The following is a 23,110-nucleotide window of genomic DNA, read 5'->3' as shown; positions in this document are numbered from 1 at the left end:
AGAAGCAGGAGAAGGACATACGTGGACACACACACTGTATTACTGACAGGTGGATATGCACCCTGTACTATAGCACGTGAACACGCACCCTGTACGGTAGACACATGGACACGCACACTGTACTACAGACACGTGGACACACACCCTGTACGATAGACACGTGGACACACACACTGTACGATAGACACGTGGACACACACACTGTACTACAGACACGTGGACACACACACTGTACGATAGACACGTGGACACACACACTGTACTACAGACACGTGGACACACACACTGTACGATAGACACGTGGACACACACACTGTACTACAGACACGTGGACACGCACACTGTACTATAGACATCTGGATACACACACTGTGTTGTAGACACCTGGACATGTGCACTGTACTACAGATACGTGGACATGCACACTACAGTATAGACACACGGATACACACACTGGACTACAAACACGTGGACACACACACTGTACTACAGACACGTGGACACACACACTGTATTGCAGACACACTCACACACGTGCATACATAAATATACACTCACTTATGTATATGCATTTTGCTACAGGACGTTGACTTCCACAGTCTTGGGTGTGGTTAAGCAGTGTCCCTAAGGCTGTCCCCATAGCCGACGTGGAACACGGGGTCCAGAGGAGGACCTGTTTTAAGACATTCAGTTTGCAGGCATGTGTGACGGCAGCCACGTAAAGGCATCCGTGCATCACGGCTGGTGGCTCTGCAGCCAGCTCCCTGCTCACGTGACGGAGGATGTCTGTGCCCACGATGGAGACAGTGGCCCTGACCCCAGGAACGATGGCATCCTCAAAACTTACTCAAAGTGTTTAACTCATTTCATTTTATTTTTTTACTTTTAAAAAAAATTTTAATCATTATCTTACCATTTAAACATCAAAGTTATGTCAATGTTTAAGGATAAAGAGGGTATTTAAAATAACACATCTTGGAAACGGAACCACAGTTTTAATTGCCAACACTATGGTTTGCTCTTGGTAGAGTCGTCTGTGTTTCTTCTTTTACATCCCAGTTACCAACTGTGGCCATGCTGACTGCTGTGGTAGTAAATCGATCTCAAGGAAAGTCAGGTCTTCCTCAAGAGAGTCAACATTCGCTGTGGCAGTCGATGAATCCTTTCCAGCAATGCCTGAGCTCCATGGATGCCACAGTGCAGCGTTACACTGGCCCCAACCACGGACAGGCTGTGTCGGCAGGAGCCCAGCTCTGCAGCCCAGCTCTGCCAGCGAGAGCCTGCTCTCCAGTGGGCTGGTGGACTCTTCTCTTGTGCATGCAGTTTAGAATTCCCAAAGTCTGTTTAATTTCAGCAATCTGACCTTTTAGCCTCCTTTTCTTGAGCAAGGTTGAGCCACAGACTTACACTTCTGTTACTGCTCGTCTCCCTCCCAGGAGTTTCACGAAGCATCTGCGTCTTCCACCAACACGGCCGCAGGAACCCCCAGGTGGAGCCGCCGCCCGTTCCCGCAGCCACCTGTCCTGGGCCACAGCCGTCCTTCTCCACCGCCATCTTGGGGGTGCGGGCGCGCGACTCACTGCACTTAATTTAATCCATTTGAATTCAACCCACCCGGGTGGCCAGTGCAGACCACGTGGGCAGCACACGCAGCCCCTGAAGCGCCTTAAGTCTGCCCTCAACGGGATTGAGAAGCTTCCAGAACAAGGACTGGGAATTTAGATGCCCCAAGGTGTGTGCTCAGGCCCCACATTGTAGAGCCAGACGAACACGGTCATGTGAGACACCAGGAGGTGCCGCGAGGCTGCACGCGTGGCTCCGTGGGACTCCGTGACACACACTGGACTTGCGGTGCTTGCTTTTGACTCACTGAATTTTTAAAAATTCCCCGTGGGCTGCGTCTCAGTTTCCACATTCTCCAAAGGTCCCCAACACCCTTGAAGCAGGTGCCGTGTCCCCTGTCCCCTCTGCCCGGGTCCTCAGCCTGTGCACGGCAGGTGTCGTGAGGGTGGTCACAGGAGTGGACGAGCACACAGAGGAATCGTGGCTGAACTAGGACACGGGGCTCCACAGGCAGGACTGAGGCGAGGGCGGCGGGAGGAAAGTCGCTAATCGATACCAGAACAAGGATCCACCGTGAGAACAGCAGTGTGGGCGCAGGAGGTTTATTAAGGACTCAAGGCTGCGGCTCCTGCCGCAACAGACACAGGCAGAAAGGGCAGGGCGAGCAGAGACGTGCTGGGGCTCGACCAGCTCTTGTGGCAAAAGGAGGTGACAGCTCTGGGGCTCCCAGGTTTGGGGGCTCCACTGGCTGCCGCCTGCCCCAGCACGGGGGTCTCGCTGGCGTCCCAGGGCAGGCAGGCAGGGAGGAGGTCTGGGAGGTGGAGCAGCTCCAAGGACGCGTGGCCGGGAGCCCCTCATGTCCCTGAGTCCAGGTCCAGCCAGAGCTCGGCAGGGTGCAGGGGCCGGGGCCTCGGAGGCAGGACATGGGGAGCCAAGAAATGGGACTCCTGATTCCCTGAGGACAGGAGACGCCTGACCCCGCCGGGTGAACGCTGTCTGTCTCCTACAGCAGGAGCACTGGGTCTCCCTCAGTGCAGAGATTCAGCTTCCACACGCTGGCAGAGGAAGGCTCCAGAGGTGAGCTGGAGGGGTCTTGGGGGGCCTCCTGCCATTGTCCGTAGATGTGGGCCAGCAGGGGACATCGAGGGCGGGGGCCAGAACTTCAGATCTTTTACTGGCAGCAGATGGGGACACAGCAGCTGGACTGGGAGCAGCAGGGCTTGCAACAGCTGGACTGGGAGCAGCAGGGCTTACAACAGCTGGACTGGGAGCAGCAGGGCTTGCAACAGCTGGACTGGGAGCAGCAGGGCTGGCAACAGCTGGACTGGGAGCAGCAGGGCTTGCAACAGCTGGACTGGGAGCAGCAGGGCTGGCAACAGCTGGACTGGGAGCAGCAGGGCTGGCAACAGCTGGACTGGGAGCAGCAGGGCTGGCAACAGCTGGACTGGGAGCAGCAGGGCTTGCAACAGCTAGACTGGGAGCAGCTGTTCTGGCAACAGCTGGACTGGCAGCAGCAGGGTTGGCAGCAGCTGGACTGACAGCAGGATGACCCACAGCCTCCCTTGGAGCCCCCACATGAGCCACATCCCCCTTTGCCAGAGCTGGAGCAGGAACAGGCTGGCACACAGCAGCACATGGGCTTGCAGCAGCAGACAGGGACACAGCAGCTGGAGCTGCAGCCCCCACAGCTGGAGCCACAGCTCCCCTTGGAGCCCCCACAAGACCCACAGCCCCCCTTGGAGCCCCCACAAGACCCACAGCCCCCTTTGCCAGAGCTGGAGCAGGAACAGGCTGGCACACAGCAGCACACGGGCTTGCAGCAGCAGACAGGGACACAGCAGCTGGAGCCGCAGCCCCCACAGCCGGAGCCGCAGCCCTCGGAACAGCCAGAGCAGCCCATGATTCTGGTGGGTTGAGCAGGAGCAGGTGGGAGGAGCAGGTGGGAGGAGCAGGTGAGAGGAGGATGCAGGTGTGGAGCTCCCTGAGCCTGGAGCCTTTATATCCCTGCCCAGGGGTCCTCGTGGCCACAGTGGCCCTTCCTTGTGTCTATTTTTGTACTTTCCCAGGAGAAACTGTGTCTCATTTAAAATAACAAAAACATTCCTCTGTCCTTGTGACCCACTTCCTCCTGACAGGTTGCTCTGCTGTCTGAACCCTCAAGGCCCCTCTGCTCTGGGCTCTGGGGACCCTGGGAACAAGGTGAGCTTGACAAGTTCCTGCCGTGTCCAACCTGCATCTCCTGCTTTGGGGGCTCCGGTGGGGTGGTCTGCATTTCTGTTCCTTCAGACCTGAGATATTCAGGCCCTGGCGTGGGTGCGTAGGGCGGTCGCGTGGGGCTGAAGCCAGAATATTCTCCAGACCGGCTGCCTCAGGGGGTGTCCTGCAGGAGGGAAGGCAGCCCACTCAGGGACCCTCCTCTTCCCACCTCCTGTCCTTGTCCTTGACGTTCAGAGTTTGCTGCAAAGAAATGCTGTGCGTGTCTGAGGAGCAGCCCTGGGGTGCGGGGCCAGGCCCGTCCCAGCCTCCCGTGCAGGAAGCCCCGGGTCCGCTCTGGGCGCGTGGACTAGGTGTTCACAGCCTGCGCTTCGGAACCCTCTCCTGCCTGTTTCTCAGGGCGCAGAAATAGCCTGTTTAGTGCAGAAAATATGGAGTCACTCACCTGAGCCCAGCGAGAACGCGCACACCTGCAGGTTCCCGGCTCAGAGCCCAAGTCCTCCTTCCCTCCAGGATGTGCCCCAGACTCTGGGACCTTGGTCCTTGTGCTGCTGTAGCCCCTGTGTCCTGCCTGGGGGACTGGGGACATGGCGGGTCTGCCCAGGATGCAGGCTCCACCCCCTGCTTGCAGACTGGGGTCTTCCTGTCACTGCTGTGCTGCTCAGAGCCCCGGGCTGCTGGGGAGGGAGCCTGAGTCCTGTCGCTGCCCCACATTGGACACCGCGTCCCTTTGCAGGGGCGTGGGGGGCACCCGCTCCGCTGGCAGCACCGACCCAAGGATCGGGGACAGTGCAGGGGACGGGCCCACAGCCCCGTAGCGCTCTGTGAGGGACCCCTGGCCATTACCACGCCCCTCCCCTTGGCCTCAGGGTCCTCACCAGGGTCCTCCCTCAGGCCTCCCGGACTCTGTCCCCTCCTCGTCCGAGCCTCCGCTCTGGGGCCTCCTGGTGCTCTGAGAAGTGAGAGGTGGGAGAAACGTCATCGCATAAGATGGGAAGTCAGGCCACCCCCAGGGATCACTCACGCCTGGTGCCATCGGACGCCCATCTTGGTTGCAAGGAAAAGAGGTTTCAGGCCAGGGCCGAGGGTGTCGACCCCCCGGCCATGCCAGGGCTGAGGCTTCAGCCTCCTGTTGCTCTCTGCATGCCGAGGGGCCGAGGCGTGAAGGCTCGCAGCGTGGACTTGCACCTGCAGCAGGGCGCAGGGGACAGGGGACCCTCCCGAGGCTCAGAGGAGCCCTCCTCTGAGACAGGAGCCTTCTCCCAGGGCTCCTGCGTCCTTCCTCTCCCCGTGGTGGGCAGGTTCAAGGCCAGGTGCCCGGGACAGGCCCTGGCTCGCAGGCGTGTGCTCCATATGGGGGTGGAGCCCGTCCACCCGCCAGAGCGGACAGCGCTTGGGGGAGAGGGGAGGACACGAAGTCCCTCCTCCATCCAGCCCAGCGCACGGATGGGACTGGGCTGTACTGCGGGGATGGCTCACAGGTCCCCCAGGGACAAGGACAGCCAGGGCAGGCTGGCTGTGGGGACGGAAGCAGGGCTGTGGGTGCAGGCCAGAGTCGGGGGAGCCGCTGGCTGTGCGCGGAGAGGCCCAGAGAGGGGACAGCCCCTGCTGGGCTCTGAGCGGAGCAGGGAGGCGCCAAATCCCTCGTCCTGCAAAGCCGAGACAGTTCACACACACTTGCGTTTGGAGGTCACCTCGCAGGGCACGTTGCGAAGACGGTGCAGACCCCTGTGCCCCCTCCCAGGCACCGTGACCATCTCCTTTTCTTGGTGCTAAAGCTCAGCTCCCCTAAGGTTTCCCGTCTTAACCGTTTCTAACCGTGCGTCCAGCTCCGTGGCCTCAAGCACAGCCTCGGTGCTGCGCCGCCACCTGCATCTGCAGAGCTTCCTCATCGTCCCACACTGAGACTCTGTCCCCTGGAGACACCAGCCCCACCTCCCCACTATCACCTCTTCCAGCACCCCAGCACGCGTCCCTCCTGGGAGCTGGGCTTGGGGACAGCACTGTCAACGCCATCGCAGAGCGGACGTGGGTCCCCCCAGGGTTCACGTGCATGTTCTTAGGCATCGTTCCGTGAAATTTGGTCACATGTGAGGATTCAAGGAACCATCAGCACAGTCCCAACACTTAACTGTTTGCCACCTGAAAGAAACTCCTTGTCCTCAGGGTCCTGGCTGGAGTGTCCTCTGTCCCTCGGCTACTCTTTCACCTCCTGCCAGGGCCCGGCACCACCTCCGGGGCTGTTCCTCAGAGGGAAGGGCTGGACCACGCAGTGGCTCCAAAGCAGGACGCAGATCTGCTCACGTGTCCGCTGGCAGTGCACTGTGTCAACTGCCCTTCTGGGGTCGCAGAGCCACTGGCCGGCCAGGGGGCCTGGTCCCGGCGTGGGGAGGAGGGAACAAAGGCTCCTCCCTGCTGCTGAGAACTTGCCCTCGGCTGCCGCAGGGCAGACACTGCAGCCCTGGGCAGGCAGCAGGAATCAGGTGCGGAGGGCCCGGCCCTGCAGGGGAGGGACGGCCGAGGACCCTGAGCACCGTCCTGCAGAGGCCGAGGGGACTGTGGAGGGCTCAGGGCAGAGGTGGTCTCGGTGATTCCCACGCAGCCCTCGGGGGCTGGTGTTACCAGCACCACCCTGCAGAAGAGGAAACTGAGGCTGGGACCTATGGGACCCACCCAAAGGCACAGGGAGACTAAGAGGTGGCCAGGGACGCTGTCTGGGCCGAGGGGAGGCCACACATCCCGCGAAGGTGAGCCTACCTTGGAGCTGCCTTTTCTTTCAACAGGAATTCCATGAGGAAATGTCTCATGGGGAAAAGCCCATGTTGGATTCCAGAAAACACCGACGTAGCCAAAGAAAAACAAGGAACATGTGCCTCCTGGACATGCTGCCAACAATAACAGGGAAGAGACACTGGTCACGGGGTCTTCCCAGTGGGGTATAAAGGGCTCGGGCTCAGGAGGCTCCACACCTGAACCTCCCTTCCACCTGCTCCTCCCACCTGCTCCTCCCACCTGCTCCTCCTCAACCCACCAGAACCATGGGCTGCTCTGGCTGTTCTGGGGGCTGCGGCTCCGGCTGTGGGGGCTGCGGATCCAGCTGTGGGGGCTGTGGCTCCGGCTGTGGGGGCTGCAGCTCCAGCTGCTGTGTCCCTGTCTGCTGCTGCAAGCCCGTGTGCTGCTGTGTGCCAGCCTGTTCCTGCTCCAGCTCTGGCAAAGGGGGCTGTGGGTCCTGTGGGGGCTCCAAGGGGGGCTGTGGGTCCTGTGGGGGCTCCAAGGGGGGCTGTGGGTCCTGTGGGGGCTCCAAGGGGGGCTGTGGGTCTTGTGGGGGCTCCAAGGGGGGCTGTGGGTCCTCTGGGGGCTCCAAGGGGGGCTGTGGGTCTTGTGGAGGCTCTAAGGGGGGCTGTGGCTCTAGCTGTGGGGGCTGCGGCTCCAGCTGCTGTGTCCCTGTCTGCTGCTGCAAGCCCGTGTGCTGCTGTGTGCCAGCCTGTTCCTGCTCCAGCTCTGGCAAAGGGGGCTGTGGGTCCTGTGGGGGTTCCAAGGGGGGCTGTGGGTCATCCTGCTGCCAGTCCAGCTGCTGCAAACCCTGCTGCTCCCAGTCCAGCTGTTCCCAGTCCAGCTGCTGCCAGAACAGCTGCTGCCAGTCCAGCTGTTGCAAGCCCTGCTGTTCACAGTCCAGCTGCTGCAAGCCCTGCTGTTCCCAGTCTAGCTGCTGCAAGCCCTGCTGCTCCCAGTCCAGCTGCTGTGTCCCCATCTGCTGTCAGTGCAAGATTTGATGCTCAGCCCCAGATCTCAGGTGGCGCTGGCTGAGCTGCAGTCCCCAGGTGAAGGCCATCCACACGCCGAGACCCGCGGTGTGAAGTCCTTAGCCTGCAGTCCTCTGCATCTCTCAAGCCAGAAACCGAGCTCTCCAGCTCATGCTCTGGCTTCACCCTGGAAATCCACCCCCGTGTGTCACTTCCCATCACTGCTGCAGTGATTCTGGGGTGGGCTGTGTCCTTTGCTAGTCATGACAAGGTTCACACCACTGACCGGGACCAAGCTGACCCTGCCCTTCCCAGCCCCTCCTGCCGCCTACCTCCTCCTCCCCTCCACCCCAGAGAGAGGCCCAGGAAGGGGCGGGCACAGGCCCAGCCTAGACCTGTGGACCCTCCGGAGAGACCCTGTTCACCCTGTCCCTCGGGAGCTGCCACTTGTGTCCTGGTCATCTTCCCCAGAACATTCTGTTATTCAGCATCTGCCAGAGCCCAGCTGGCTTCTCTGACCCTCTGAATAAAGACACCCCCTCCCGAGCCCTCTTCTCCACGAGGTTCTTTCCCCACCGGCTCCTCCACTGAGCAGGCGCCCCCAGGACCATGGCACTTTCCAGCACTGCCGAGTGCCTGGCAGTGGGCAGGGGGTGCCCGTTACACTAGAGTTCAGATCAGGAGGTATCTGTACCCTAAAATACGTATGGGGGAGGGGCTTGTCGTGAAAAGGTTCTGGACCCACCTGGGCATGTCTGCTCTGCTCAAGGGGCCCCTGGGATCCACCCGGGAGAGGGGGTGTGTGTGAACAAAAGCCCCGTCTCCAGACAGTACAGGAAGCTCCACCCCATCCTGTAGCCGGGAGTGGACCCCTGTCTCAGAGTGACCCTGCAGGGGCAGGGGGCGGCTGGAACATGCCCTGCCGTGGTGATTTTCGTGTGTCACCGTGGCCAGGCTATGCTGCCCAGCTGTTTGGTCAAACACTCATCCAGCTGTGGCCATGAAGGCATTTTGCAGATGGGATTAACATTTCCAGCGGCAAACCTCAAGCGAGGCAGACTGCCCTCTGTGCCATGAGCTGGCCTCGTGCACTCTGCTGCGGGGCTCAGGGTAGGTGAGTGTCCCCAGGCAAGAAGGCCTGCCTCGAGACTAGCACAGGGACCTTGCCCATGTCTCCAGCTCACCGAGCCTGCAGGTAGCGCACTCCCCAGGGCCACGATCGAATGGCTAACTCCTTTGCACATGTGTACGGTTATGCATCCATATACACACACCAACCCTAGTGGCTCCTTTCAATCTGAAAACAGAGATTTTAGAAAGTATCACATTCACAGAAGAGGAGCAGGTAGCTGTGTGATCAGGGAGACCGGGAGCAAGGTTTCCACAGGTGAAAAACCTGGCAGCTGAGGAAGACCCCAGACCCTCCCCCGAGGGGCTCAGACCCAGTAGGGCGGCGGGACCGCGGAGGCACGAAGGCTGCCTGAGAGTGCAGGGGGCTGAGGGACACGCCCACAAGGCAAAGGCAGAAGCCATCACGTTCTGAGGCCCATGGGGACCCCTCCACCCCCCCACCCTGTAGCCTTCCTGGGACCCAGGACACTGGATGCTGTGAGAGGCAGTGACCTGCTCGAGGTCCTTCTCCGCAAACCGTGAATTATTGTCACACCCTTCTCACCAGGAAGAGCACTCAGGACCGTCCATCTGAAGGGTCCTGCCACACCGCGCCCCGGGGGGCCCTCCAGGGAGAGTGGGGAGGAGAGTATAGTGGCTGCAGGTCTCCCGGGGGGAGCTCCAGGATTCAGTGACCCCGGATGTGTAAGGAGCCTTCCCTCCCGCATGCCCCCTGGCAAAGCCTCGGTAGAGGATGAGTTCTCAGGGACAATGCGCCCCCTTCTGCTGATGGCCCACTAGTCACCCCCTTCTGGAGCTGGCCTTTTGGAAACGTCTTTCTTCCAGACTTCTATGTTGAGTTGCGTCGACTAAAGGAAAAAATCTACCTTTTAAAGAATTAAGCTTAGCTTTATTTAGAAGTCTTGCTGAGGACCACAGATGGAGGCGCAGGGCCTGGGAGCAGCCCTTCGGAGAGGCCCTTTCGGGCTGCTCTGGGAGCACACAGGTGGCACCGCCTCATCGTGTGCTCAGACGGCTTGAGAAAGCAGTCGCATCAGGTGTGGGAGTGAGACTACATCCGGTTAGAGGTTACGGAGGCAGGACCCCTTGCCCATCAGACCTCGTCTCCAGGGTAGGAAAAGGTGAGGACCACAGTCCTGTGTCCTTTAAGGAATACGGTGACCAGGGCAAGAGACGTGGGGCTGTGTGCTCTGTCCTGTCTTCAAAGCGTCTTTCTGGAGAGCTGCATGTGGCCACAGAGCTGGGGCTTCAAGCAGACATGAGGAAACGTAGCTTCTTACTTGTGCTGTCTTGTCTCACAAATTGTCCCTTTTGGTGGTAAATGTATTGTCAGGTTGCACTTACAAGACCAAAGCTCGTGGTCCCCCGTGGCCAGGAAGGCTCTCCCAGGAGGCCAACAGCCTTCACTGTGGTTGTGGGGGATGGGTGCCGGGTGCCACGAGCACACTTGCCTGTTTACTGGAAGACAGTTTGGATCCCACCTAATTTTCTAATTAGGATGATCTGGGTTCCCCAGATGTTGCCTTTTCCTGTACCCAACACGACCCCTCAACAGGACGATCACGAGGATACTACAGATTGTACGTAGCACGGCACACTTAATAGTGTCAAAGTGAGTTACAGGTCGAGAAAGACATCACAACCATTTAACAATACCAGAACGTGCATTTGTGTATTCTTTTATTAATTGTATTATTTTTCCTCCTTGTATGCATACTTTAATTAGAGTCTTTTCCATGAAATGCAATTTTGGACGAGAGCTAATTGCAAATGTTTTTAGAGAAGAATTTAGAACAATATTGTGGGTACAAAACTTAGAATAGCCACGGTTAAAATGTGCTGGGAGCGGCTGGGCGCGGTGGCTCACGCCTGTAATCCTAGCACTCTGGGAGGCCGAGGTGGGTGGATCGCTCAAGGTCAGGAGTTCGAGACCAGCCTGAGCAAGAGCAAGACCCCCGTCTCTACTAAAAAAAAATGGAAAGAAATTATCTGGCCAACTAAAATATATATATAGAAAAAAATTAGCCGGGCATGGTGGTGCATGTCTGTAGTCCCAGCTACTCGGAAGGGTGAGGCAGGAGGATCACTTAAGCCCAGGAGTTTGAGGTTGCTGTGGACTAGGCTGACGCCACGGCACTCACTCTAGCCCGGGCAACAGAGCGAGACTCTGTCTCAAAAAAAAAAAAAAAAAATGTGCTGGGAGCTTTCAATTGATAAGGAAATTTAGTTGTTTCTGTTACATGAAGCATTTTAAGATAACAACCAGAATTATGACTCACAGCATCACATCACAGTCATCAGACTTTTATAAATTTAATCTTTAATAACATATCCACATAAATATAATTTTAGAAAAGATTTAACATAATAATCAAAATTATGGCAACACACTTTGATGAATTTATATATTTTTTGAACATTTATATCAATCACACACCAGTTAACTGTAACTGAAGGAGTATATACTATCCTTCTCCATTTGACAGTGCTTCCTATACAATTTTATCAAGTAACTATGGTCATTTAACCTAAAAAGACTGAATTTAGAATTCTGATCCTGGGGACAAGCACTCGATCCCAAGTCACGGAGCGCCGTGAAACAAGGTCGTTCTTGCGGCCGCACTGAAAGTTGCGTGGGTGTCCAACCGCAAGCCTTTTGAAGCTCAGTTTCCCTAAGTAATCAAAAACCTAATAAAGACAACACAGGAATTACCTTCCTAAAACATAACATCTTTGTTTTTTGGGCCAGTTGCCCAGAGGCAAAGAGCCCTGCCGCGCCGCGCCGGCGGCTCACGGGAGGCCCAGCTGGGTAACCCGGAAGTGAAACCCGACGGCGACGGCGCTGCCGGAAGTGATCAGGCGCAGGGAGAACAAGCCCAGGGTCGCGAGCGCGCGGTGTGTTATAAAGGGACCCAACAAGGACGCGGGTCCTCGAGGGCGAGAGCGCGGCTCGGCTCGCGGTGTCGGAGCGACTGAGACCCGCCAGGACGAGCCGGGCACAGGGTCGCGCCGCGGAGACCGTCGCCGACGGGCGGCCTCGTGCTTTGTCCCGTGCGGCTTCCTTCTTAACCAGCCGGTCGCGTTACTGCAGGACAGACATTTACCGTGCACGGTTCTTTCTCACACAAAATTATTCTCTTTCCTTTTTAACCGTTCTTACCAAATGACATCCCCATGGCCGTGACTTTCTCCACCTCTCTCCGCTCGCTGCTCCCTTCTGGCTTCATGTCTCCTTCCTAAGTCCACATGCTGAATCAGCCTTTAAATAACCTTGCAATTAAACAAAAGGATGCTTTTGCTCAATAAGGGACACATTTTTGTGCCTTTCTTATAATTTTTTCTCATTAAAACCACATCTCATTTTGGCATATTTTACATCTAGAGTTATCTGTATTAAGAATTGTAATTCTTATTCCTGGTAACCGTAAATTTTGGTGAAAACCTAGGGAGCAAGATCTTGGTATCAATATTTTATAGATGGGAGCCATTTTATAATTTCCAGAAACATGTTTCCTTTTAACATACGGAACGTCATTTCCTCTTGGAAATGACTCAGATATTGAATGAATGTTTTTAATTTATCATAACGTCGAGATTTCAAATTATATGAAAAGTTCATTTATAAGCATTTATCCTATTTACATTTACCTAATTTATTTATTTTTAACAGTTTACATAGATTACTTATGAAAATGGAGACATTAGATAAATCTAGTCATCATTTCAAGTCATTTATTTCCCTATAAACCACTTTTATAGCCTGTGAATGTTCACAGTATAGAACTGTGAATGTTCAGTGTTCACCTAAGGAAGGGCCTTAGAGCTAAACATGTGATATCTGCTAATCACGCAGAGATACAGCCGTTTCATTAAACCAACTGATAAATTCATCTCACTTATCAAAAATTACACAAAGATCATTCTGGTTTTAGCTGGGTTTATAGTTTTATAATCTTCATGCCAAACCCTGACTCCTTGAGATAGTTAGCAGAAACAAATATAAAACCATCTGGTAAGTAAACCAGGTAAAAATGTGTGCTGACAATTTTGAGGATGTTTCAATTTTTATCGATGATTTTAAAGCTATTTCATTTTTTAAAAATTTACTTGAAAATCATGTAAACATGGAAAGTATTTGGGCTGACTAATTTATGAGCACTCATTTATTTATAAGTTAATATGGTACCGTGTAGACACAACATATGACAATACTTGTACATATATGTAAACACACCTAAACATACACACCTTATTCATTTTTGAATTTTAGCCATGAGATAATAATACAAACTCACTGGCTTATAAAAGACAGATGGGTCCAAATTATTTCTGACAAAATCGAGACCTGTTCACACGGCTAAATTTTATCTGTCTGGATGGGTAATAAGGTGAAGGCAATGAACCAAAATTTTGGGTAAAGCACTTTCTATGGTTTTGATTTTAAAAACCTCATTTACCTTTTTTTCTTCCATTTCAAATGAGTTTAGGATTAAATTTTCAGGGTTTACATTTTGACTAGAAGTGACTACATTGTATAAGAAAAACAAAATCTCCAAGTAACTTTGAATTAGTAATACCACAAACAGTGAGTTTTACCTCCACACCAGTAGAAAAGTCAGCAGATCTGACATAGACAGAAACAAAATAGAGAACTTAGAAGATTTTACATTTTAACTCTATGGTTGTAGGTGGGCCATCTGGGCTCTGAAATTTTTTGATATAATTTGCTGGTCGGTTTAAAATGTGCACAAGAACAAGCCGCAACACGTAGGCAGCTGGAGTCCCAGAAATCCTGGCTTGCTTAATGTTTGCGGATCCCACCTTGGCCATTTCAGGGTTAAATCTCCTTCAGCCCACCCCTCCCATCCAGGGGGGCACTTGCATGTGCAGGCTGTGTACACACACATCATACATGTCATACATACGTACGTGCACGGCACACAGGCATGTCATACATGAAGCCTGCTGAGTGCTGCTGCGGGCGGTTGCCTTCTCCCTGTTGGGCCAGTGCTGGGTGGTTTATTTCCCTCCGTGAGTAAATCGAGAGGGGAAGCAGCGGCCCCACCTGCCAGCCAGGCCCACTCCTTCCTGGTGGTCCTTCTCGGGAAGGACTCGCCCCTTTGTCCGGGAGTGAGACCAGCTATCTGAAAACAGCTCAGGCCCGTCAACCTTGCGGGAGGTCCCAGACTGCTCAGGAGGGAACCCCGGTCCTCTGCGGCTGGAGGGGCTGGAGGGGCTGAAACGTGGGCGGGTGCCAGGTCCCTGCCATGTTCCAGACGGTCCCGGGCAGTCTGTGCCGAGTCCCTCAGGGTCACCATGACTGTCAATTAAAGAAAAAGAATCAGGCTTTTAAAGAGCTAAACTTAATTTCAGTAGGAGTCTCACAGGACGGCACACCGAGGCCCGCGGCCCAGGAGCAGTGTGTCAGGCGGCCCCGGGTGGCGCACAGGCGGTGGGTGGCAGCACCTGCTCCTCGGGTCACTGGCGCAGAGTCGCAGGAAGCAGGGCCACATCAGGGTTTGCGTGAGAGCACACCTGGTTACAGACTGGGGGCATAACCACCAGCCTTGTCGGACGCTGTGCAGGAAAAGGCAGGGACGGGACCACGTACCTTGTAAGGAGCACAGTGACTCGGGCGAGAGACGGGGGCATCAGCTCTACCCAGGTTTGTCTTCAGAGCACCTTTTCGGAGAGCGTTACGTCACCACGGCGCCCGGGGTTTGTGAATTCTGCAGGCTTCTACATCTGTGGCTTTGTCTCACAGGTCATTTCTTCCGTCCCATCACAGTCGGGGAGGAAATGACGGGGCAAGAACAGGCAGCAGCCTGGACGCTCGTGTGGGGCCGGTCCCCTGGGGCCGTGTCTCGGGGGCTCACTGGGCAGCTCCGGGAAACATCCAGGACTCGTGCAGCACCGGGGGTGAGTTTCCTGTGGCTGCTGTAATGAGCCACCACAAAGCCTGTGGCTTAAAACAATAGAAATTTCTCCTCACGGCTCTGGAGGCCAGAAGTCGGACACCAAGTTGTGAGCAGAGCCACGTCCCCTCTGGAGGCTTTAGGGGAGCGTCCTCCCCGCCCTCAGCCTCCGGGGCCCAGGCTTCCCTTGGCTTGTGGCCGCATCGCTCCAACCTCTGCCTCTGTCCCCGCGGCACCTGCTCCCCTGCCTGTGTCTGTCCCTTCGTCCCACAAGGCACCAATCCTGTTGGATTTGGGGCCACCCTAAGGGCTTCGTGTTAGTTATATCCACCAAGTCCCATTTCCATATGAGGTCACAGTCCCCTGTGCAGGGCTGAGGACATCAGTACGTATTTGGGAGGGGCACAGTCCAGCCCCGGCACCTGGCATGTGGCTCACAAACCCCCTTCTGTCCCGCAGGGAAGGTTCTTGGGCTCATGGTGACCACAGGACAACTGCCTGGCTCTGCTCTTTCTTTCCCAACCTCGGAGAGCCCGCACCACCGGCTGAGATGGCTTCAGGCGGGTGGCTCCCCCCGGAGCGCCCTCAGGCCAGACAAGGGCCCTGTGGCCACCCCCAGCCCCCTGACACTTGTGCACCCCAGTAGAGCCCGTGGCCTGGGTTTTGCGTCCTTGTTGGGACCCAGGAAACAAGCAAATAAACATCCTCGCAGGGCCGTGCGGGGAGGGGAAGAAACCTGGGGCCCCGCAGGCGCGAGCGCCAGGCTGGAGCCTCGGCCGCCGCTCGGCGGCTGTTCTGACCCACAGACGGCAAGGCCGCGTGGGCCGACCGCCCGTCTGGGTGTTCCAAGGGCAGAAACGTCTGATTCCGAGGACACACGCAGGGAAGGTCCAACACAGGGACATCTGAGTGGGGGCCTGAGACAACGAGGGAGCAGGACAGAGACGTCTGGGACAGACCCAGCGTGGCATCAGTCAGACCACAAGCCACACCCCGACGCGTGGACAGGCCACGAACCGCGAAACACACCAGTGAAACGCAAACAGCAATACAGCAGAGGCCACACTGGGCGGGGGTGGGGGGAGACAGAGACAGAGAGACACAGAGACGGGGAGAGACAGACAGGAAGGGCGACTGTGGTGCCACGCTAACGGTCTCATACCTCAGGGCAGGGCGGTGGGGAGAGCCCCTGGCAGGCAGAGTCTGACCGCCGGCACCGCCACGCCGTCCCGGGGGTGCCCTGGGCTGGCTGGCACCCCAGCAACCTTTCCTTGGCCTTGCACGGCCGGGGTCGCGGGGCTGGCACGAGGGACTCGCGTTACCGTCGGAGGCCGTGGGCCATTCTCCCCAGCGTGACACCTGCATGTGTGCTCCAGGCCACCCGACTGCGAGTGAGGGGACATCCGCCCGGGAAACTCTACATCAACCGTTAGCTGTGCAGCCCTGCACCCGCGGCTCCCCCAAAACACCTGGATTTCTGTCCGCTGACGCTCTGACGTTGGCATGTCCCAGGAGGTGACGGGGTTTCCACGCACGTGTGGGGGGCTGCTCGGACTTGCACAGGATGTGCCCAACACGCACGGGAGGAATCCCCGCCGGCAGGAAGCAGCGGCCAAGCCCAGGGCCTGCAGGGCCTGTCACTGCTGACGGTGCCAGCCGGCCCGCGGGCAGGGCTGCGGTGCCCACGGGTCCCTCAGGTAAGGGGCTTTGTGTTGGAGCCGCCTCCCCGTGGCAGGGCTTGTAGGTGGACGTGATTGAGGCCCTTTTCCCGGATCCCTCTCTGCTGTCCTGTTCCCAAGGCTGAGACCCAGGCCGCTGTGCCCAGGGACCAGCGCCCAGCCCATCTGAGCTACAGGACTCCCGCCGCCCTGCTGCTGCCACTGTGTCCTTCTCTGCATCACCCCCCCCACCATGGTGCCCCCAGCTGCAGCCGGCGCCTGGGGCCGCAAGGGTCTCTGGTCCCCAAGGCTGGGCTCTGTTAGTGCTCAGCCCCCAGGGCAGCGCCCATCCTCCCTCTGCTGGCAGCTTCCCTCACCTGCTCTCGGTCTGGGTGCCCCCCCCAGTTCACCCCTGAGGCTCCACCAGGTGCTCTGTCCTCGGGGGCGGGGGGAGGAGGGCTGTCCTGACTCGCTCACCTGAGGGCTGCCCAAGCAGGCCTGCAGTGTATCCCGATGGCAGCTGGCTGACCTGGTTGGTGTCCGTGGGGACAGGGCTGGCCACACGTGTGTCCACTGACCTCCCTGTCCTGGGCTCGCTGCCTGGCACTGGGGGCTCTCAGAGCGTCCCCCACCCTCAGGGAGGGAACACATGTGAGGCCCAGGCAGCGTGGTGAGGAACATGCCCAAGGCCACTCCCCGGCAGCAGGGACCCAGAGTCCAGGTGTGGGCGATCGAGCTGGGACGCCCCTACCCTCCACACCACCCAGCCCGGCCACAGCCGGGAGAGGAGCGGGAGGGGAGGTGAGAGGCTGAGGCCACACACTTCCCAGGGACCCCCGCCCCAGCCGGGCCCCTCGTCTCTCCACCCTTCCCACAGCTTCGTTGCCCCCGAGGGGGACTGCAGCAGCTTCCCCCAAACACTCCGGGTCACTGCCTCGTCTGGACCCTGTGAACAGAGGGCTTCCCCAGCCCACGTGCAGAGGGGCCAGGGTGGCCGAGGGAATGGGCTCAGGCAGATGACAGAGGAGCTGGTCCCTCCAGCCCAGCCCACGGGGGACCACAAGGACACTTTGGCGGGGAGGGAGGGGCTGCAGGTCCCCAGGTCCCGTTGGGGCCCAGGAGAGAGCCTGCGGATGGGCACAGTCGCACCAGAGAGCGGGAACACCACGGGGAGTAATGTCACCGAGGCTGGGTGGGAGGGTAAATGCATTATACTAACATACACACACCCCGCGCTTTTCTCTGTGTGGTGTGTTTCCGCATCTCAAAACCCTTTCTGGCTGGAGAGGCCGCGCCCCTCCCTGGACTGCCTGGTTCTGGGGTGGCCGGAACCCACCTTCCCTGTGCAGACCAGCCCAGCGCCGGGACCCCCGGGCCCCACCTCAACCCTCCCCTGTCCCCCAGGGCCAGGTGCCAGGCACCCCGTGGTTAGCGCCATCCAGAACGACTCCAAGGAGCCTGTCGAAGCTGCTTGCCCCCGCTGCTGTGTGGCCCTGCCCGTCTGCTGAGCACCTGCTGTCCCCCAGGGCACGGTATGTCCTACCTCCTGTGTCCAGAACCTGGGAGTAAGATTAACTTTGCTGCGTCTCTCTTGTGGCCACACCTGACTCGCTGTCTCACGGAAGAATGCAGAGCGGTAAACACACCAGAGCTTCCTGTGGACGAAATGTTTATGTGGTTGTTTTAAAGCATAGAAGGAAAAAAAAACGAATTTCCCTGAAGAAATGGCGTTAATAGCAACAGGGAAGTGACCATGTGACCCTGGGTAGGAGTATAAAGGGCCCGTGCTCAGGAGGCTCCACACCTGCATCCTCCTCCCACCTGCTCCTCCCACCTGCTCCTCCCACCTGCTCCTCCTCAACCCACCAGAACCATGGGCTGCTCTGGCTGTTCCGGGGGCTGTGGCTCCAGCTGTGGGGGCTGCGGATCCAGCTGTGGGGGCTGCGGCTCTGGCTGTTCTGGGGGCTGCAGCTCTGGCTGTGGGGGCTGTGGCTCCAGCTGCTGTGTCCCTGTCTGCTGCTGCAAGCCCGTGTGCTGCTGTGTGCCAGCCTGTTCCTGCTCCAGCTCTGGCAAAGGGGGCTGTGGGTCCTGTGGGGGCTCCAAGGGGGGCTGTGGGTCATCCTGCTGCCAGTCTAGCTGTTGCAAGCCCTGCTGCTGCCAGTCCAGCTGCTGCCAGTCCAGCTGCTGCAAGCCCTGCTGCTGCCAGTCCAGCTGCTCCCAGTCCAGCTGCTGCAAGCCCTGTTGCTGCCAGTCCAGCTGCTGCAAGCCCTGTTGCTCCCAGTCCAGCTGCTGCAAGCCCTGTTGCTCCCAGTCCAGCTGCTGCAAGCCCTGTTGCTGCCAGTCCAGCTGCTGTCAGAACAGCTGCTGCCAGTCCAGCTGCTGCAAGCCCTGTTGCTCCCAGTCCAGCTGCTGCAAGCCCTGTTGCTGCCAGTCCAGCTGCTGTCAGAACAGCTGCTGCCAGTCCAGCTGCTGCAAGCCCTGCTGCTCCCAGTCCAGCTGCTGTGTCCCCATCTGCTGCCAGTGCAAGATCTGAGCTCTGACTGCAGACCCAGGTAACACTATCTAGTTCAGATTTCTCGAGCTGTGTTCCAAGGTGCATCTCATAGCCTTGAAGCTCTAATCCCATCCTACCCTCCAGAATATTCTTCCCTCAGTGCACAGAGCTGGGCACTGCACAGTCTGGCTACAGAGCAGGGCAGATAAAGGGAGGACACTGGCTTGCGCCCAGCAACCCCCCATGGGAGGCGCAAGTCCCCATCCCCGTGCTCCCCACCCCCACCCCGAGGCCAGTGCGAGTTCCTCCTGTCCTGTCTTCAGATCCGCAGCCTCTTCAGTGCCCCAGCCCCTGAGCCCCCGGCCGTCCCTGACTGTGGCCTCCCCTACCAGCCATGCCCCACACTGGCCCGACACCTGCTTTCTTTTCCTCCCTGCATATTTTGGCCCCAAACAGGCATTGTGAAATGCAAAAATAAAGACTTTTCCTCTGCAGCAGACACAGTTCTCATGGTGAATCTTTTCCAGCTCCTGTCTAATAAATGAAATCCACCAGCTCTGCCTACACCCTGGCGCCCGACTCCCTCCTTCCCCACAACTGTCCAAGACTGCTGCATGCAGGCCCCGCACACGCCACGGGGGAACGGAGGCCGGGAGTCCGGACCAGGGGAGGGGACTCCGGGGAGACACCAGCTCCTTCTGGGAGGAGGTGGGAGCCCCAAGGGAGGTGAGCGGGGAGTGGGTGGAGGGAGAGGCTCTGCTCAGGTAAAGGACGCCGTGAAGGTGTGCGGGGCTTGGGGACAGTGCCACGTGCGGTACCAACATGTTGGCAGCTAATTGTCCTCTGGGGGCCTCGGTTTCCTCCCTTGTAAAATGGGGATATGGGCCCACCTCCCGGCGTCATTTGCGGTCCGTGCACTGAGCTTCCCGTGCCGTCCCACACGCACAAAGCATGGGGTAGAGTCGGCATCGTTGACACCACGGCTCACGGAAGGTGCATGCGTGGGGGCTGGGGGGCCGTGTGGAGGGGTACGCAGGACATGCAGACAAAGGAGTTCCATCTTTTTTCTGGACGTGAGGAGCCCGGAAGGATCCCAAGCAGGGGGTGTCTGGAAGCTCCACGGGGCTGGGCGGGATCGCTGAGCTGCTAAAGGGGGCAGTGCCGTCCCAGGCAGAGCAGCAGGACAAACAGAGACCCAGGACGGGGCTTGACGGGGCTGTAGTGGGATGCGGCAGGGTGTCCAGGAAGCTTCCGGGGTCCGTTGGGGTGACTGAGTGGAGGGTGCGGGTCCTGAAATGCGGGACACCGAGTGGCGCATCTTCTTCACCTGTGTGACAGATCACTGAAAACCCAGAGACCTGAACCCACAACAGTTACCACTGCACAGTGTCTGCAGGGCCCAGGCCCAGGCACGGTGCAGCGGGGTCCTCTCCTCGGGGTGTCCCAAAGCCACAGTTCAGGCGTCAGCCTTGCTTGGGCTCCTGTCTGGAGTTCAGGCCTCTCCAAAGCTCATCCAGGTCGTTTAAACCATTGAGATCCCTGGGCTATGGGCCCGGGGCCCCCAACTTCTTGTGTGCAGAGCCAGTGACTGTCTCAGCTGCTGAAGGCCTCAGTCCCTTGCCCTGCGGCCCCATGGGGCATTCCCAGCACGGCTGTCGCTCCTGCCTGGACCACAGGGACACGTCTCTGATGCTGGGTGTCGCCAACATGCAGACTCCCTTCGTAAGAACTCACGGGATCAGGACGTTCCACCCAGGACAATCTCCCTCTCGGGTCACTGGACTGATGAGGGGCCTGAGCCACGTCTGCAAACGTGCCCTGCCGTGGCGGAAGAGGACCACAGCAGTGCCGTCTGGCCACGACCCCAGGGTCCGCCCAGGCCCAGGGGAGGATTCCAGAGGACGAGGGTCTGTGAGGGCCCTTCTGCGGTTCTGCTTGTCACGGGAGGGGAGGCAAGTCTGGGGAGAGGAGGACAGGACACGGCCACGGGACATCCAGACGAAGCAGGGCAGACGTGCAGGTCTGCAGGGCGAGTTCCACACTGATCCGGCGCCACCACCGAGACAGAGCGGCACCCGGCACGAGGACGAGGGTGCAGCGTGCCGGCTGCAGGGCAGACCGCAGGGCCTAGGGCAGAGCAGCACGGACAGAGCCTCGGGAGCGTGGACGGTGAGAACACGAGCCGGGGAAAGCCGGCCCCGGGGCCTGGGAGAGGGCCGGGCTCCTGGACCCCACACAGGGAAGACATGCTCGCTCGTCTGCGTAAAAACTGCTAGCGACTCTATAAAAACAAACCCCGGAAAACAAAACAAAACAAAAACAAACAAACAAAAAACCCTCTTGAAATTAACCAGTAAGTTTGAGTTTAGCAAAGTCGCAGAATGCAAGGTCAACACACAAAATACAACACACTTCTATATATCAGCAATGCATAATTAGAAACCAAAATTTAAAGCACGATATCATTTACCCCCACTGCAAAAATTAAAATATATAAGCATAAATTTCACAAAAACCACATGGAATCTGCATGTTCAAAACTACAAAATGTTCCTAAAAAAATCAAAGACCTATGTAACTAGAGAGACACACCATACTCATGGATGGGAAGACACAACACAGTACCTATACCAATCTCTCAAATTGGCCTATAGTTCTAAAGAACTTTCCATCAAAATCTGAGCAGAATTCTTTGTAGATATAGAAAAACTGAATCTAAAATTTATATAAAGAAGATAAAGGAATTAGAGTAGCCAAAGCAATTTTGAAAAAGAACAGAGAGGAAAAACACTACCTGATTTTAAGACTCAATGTGTGGCTCCAAAAGCCAAGACCCTTGGCAAAGCGAAGCCACGTAGGCCAGTGTCACAGAGCAGAGGACGCAGGGACGGCCAGGGCACAGCAAGAGCAGTTCCGTGGTAGGAGGGTCTTTCCAACAGTAGTGCTGGAACAGGTGAACGTTTGCAGGGCGAAACGAAGCCCGACCCAAACCTCATTCACTTAATATCAAATATTAAATTGAATTAACATTAAATAGTAACTCAAAACAGATCATGAGATGTAAAACATAAAACCATAGGACATTTAGGAGATGACATAGGAGAAATATCTCCGTGACCTAGGGTTAGGCGAGGTGTTCCTAGACATGGCACCAAAGACACAATTCACAAAAGAAAAAATTGAACTGGACGTCGTGAAAATTAAAAAGTGCTGCCCTGGAAAAGACCCTGTTAAGAGGGTGAAAAAAGAAGTTGGACTGGGAAAAAGTATTTGAAAGTCACATATGTAACAAAAGATTTGGATCCAAAATATAAAAATGACTCTCCAGACTCAAGAGTGGGAGACACTCTCCACTCGGAAAGCAAAGACAGGAGGAGATGAGCCCCGTGAACAGGCGGCCACTCAGTGGCCAGCAGGACGGTGCAGACCCACGGGTGTGGTGGGACACACGACGCACCAGACCCTGCGGGAATGCCGGGCGCTGGCGAGGGTGCGCAGCCATGGGCGGGAGCGCCCAGCAGTCCAGCCACTCTGGAAAACGGTGTGGCAGTGTCCCGTAAAGTCAAACACTTCCTATGCGACCCAGCAGTCACATTGTGAGTATTTGTATCCTAAGAAAGAAAAACCTCCGTGCACATAGGAACCTGTACGTAAGTGTGGAGACCTGTTTCACATGTTGGCCCATCGGAGACAACATGACCGTCCTTCGGTGAGTGAGCGGCACACACACCGCGAGAGCCCGGCTTCACTTTCCACTCGAGACGCCGACAGATTTTTAGACCCCCCCCCACCTCCCCCCGGTTCTGCCCCCAAACCTGCACAGGCTTACAAGAAAGCCAGGGCCCCTCCTCTGGTGCCGGCAAGAACGGTAGCCCCCGGGAGCCCTCAGGCCGACCCCCACCTCTCAACCACCGTCAGCCCAAGCCTAAGTCCCCCCCTGCTCCTCGAGCCACGTCAGCTCTGCATGGAGCCACCTGCGCCCACCAGAAAGCCTCGTCACGGAGTGGCAGGCCTTGTCACATGCTATGTGTGGGGCTTCATTAGTCTTGACATCCCAGCTGAATCTGGGGTGGCCGTCTACCCTGTCTCTGTGGGGCTGGGGAAGGAACAAAAATTGCCAAGAATCCACATGACAGATGCCACCTGGCAAGGAATGGGAGACCCACTGGTACCCCTGACAGTGCGGACAGATCCCAGGGATGTCACTGCAAGAGCCGATCTCAGAGAGTCACTGTTGTTCTACCCAATGACGTGACACTCGTGCTGAGACACAGCCACACTGAGATCACCCGCATGATGGCCAGGGGTCAGGACTGAGGCAGGGTTTGACTATTAAGGGCTAAAACAAGGGACTTTCTTTCAGGTGACAAATAGTTAAGTGTTGGGACTGTG

General features: G+C 57.1%; 1 protein-coding gene and 1 long non-coding RNA gene across 4 annotated transcripts; both read right to left on the bottom strand.

The window, feature by feature from the left end:
• Window positions 1-6,692: 6,692 nt before the first annotated feature.
• On the bottom strand, window positions 6,693-7,528 carry LOC123642177 (putative uncharacterized protein DDB_G0291608). Its single transcript, XM_045557080.1, is given in 3 exon segments — window positions 6,693-6,773; window positions 6,775-7,075; window positions 7,107-7,528. Coding segments are annotated over 3 exon segments (804 nt in total).
• A 3,474-nt stretch (window positions 7,529-11,002) lies between these two features.
• LOC123642902 lies at window positions 11,003-18,936 on the bottom strand. Of its 3 annotated transcripts, XR_006736552.1 has the most exons (6): window positions 18,091-18,936; window positions 16,036-17,879; window positions 15,729-15,865; window positions 14,263-14,616; window positions 13,581-13,971; window positions 11,003-11,921 (listed from the first exon to the last, which is right to left on the bottom strand). It is a non-coding gene; the product is annotated as an uncharacterized LOC123642902 (long non-coding RNA). The 3 variants fall into 3 exon arrangements; XR_006736551.1 differs by having other exon boundaries at window positions 14,263-15,865; XR_006736553.1 differs by lacking the exon at window positions 15,729-15,865 and having other exon boundaries at window positions 17,768-17,879.
• Window positions 18,937-23,110: the final 4,174 nt, after the last annotated feature.

Source organism: Lemur catta, chromosome 7, assembly GCF_020740605.2.
Source record: "Lemur catta isolate mLemCat1 chromosome 7, mLemCat1.pri, whole genome shotgun sequence".
Lineage (NCBI taxonomy): Eukaryota > Metazoa > Chordata > Mammalia > Primates > Lemuridae > Lemur > Lemur catta.
The sequence above is the reverse complement of the archived record's forward strand: the minus strand, read 5'-3'. Positions and strand labels throughout refer to the sequence as shown.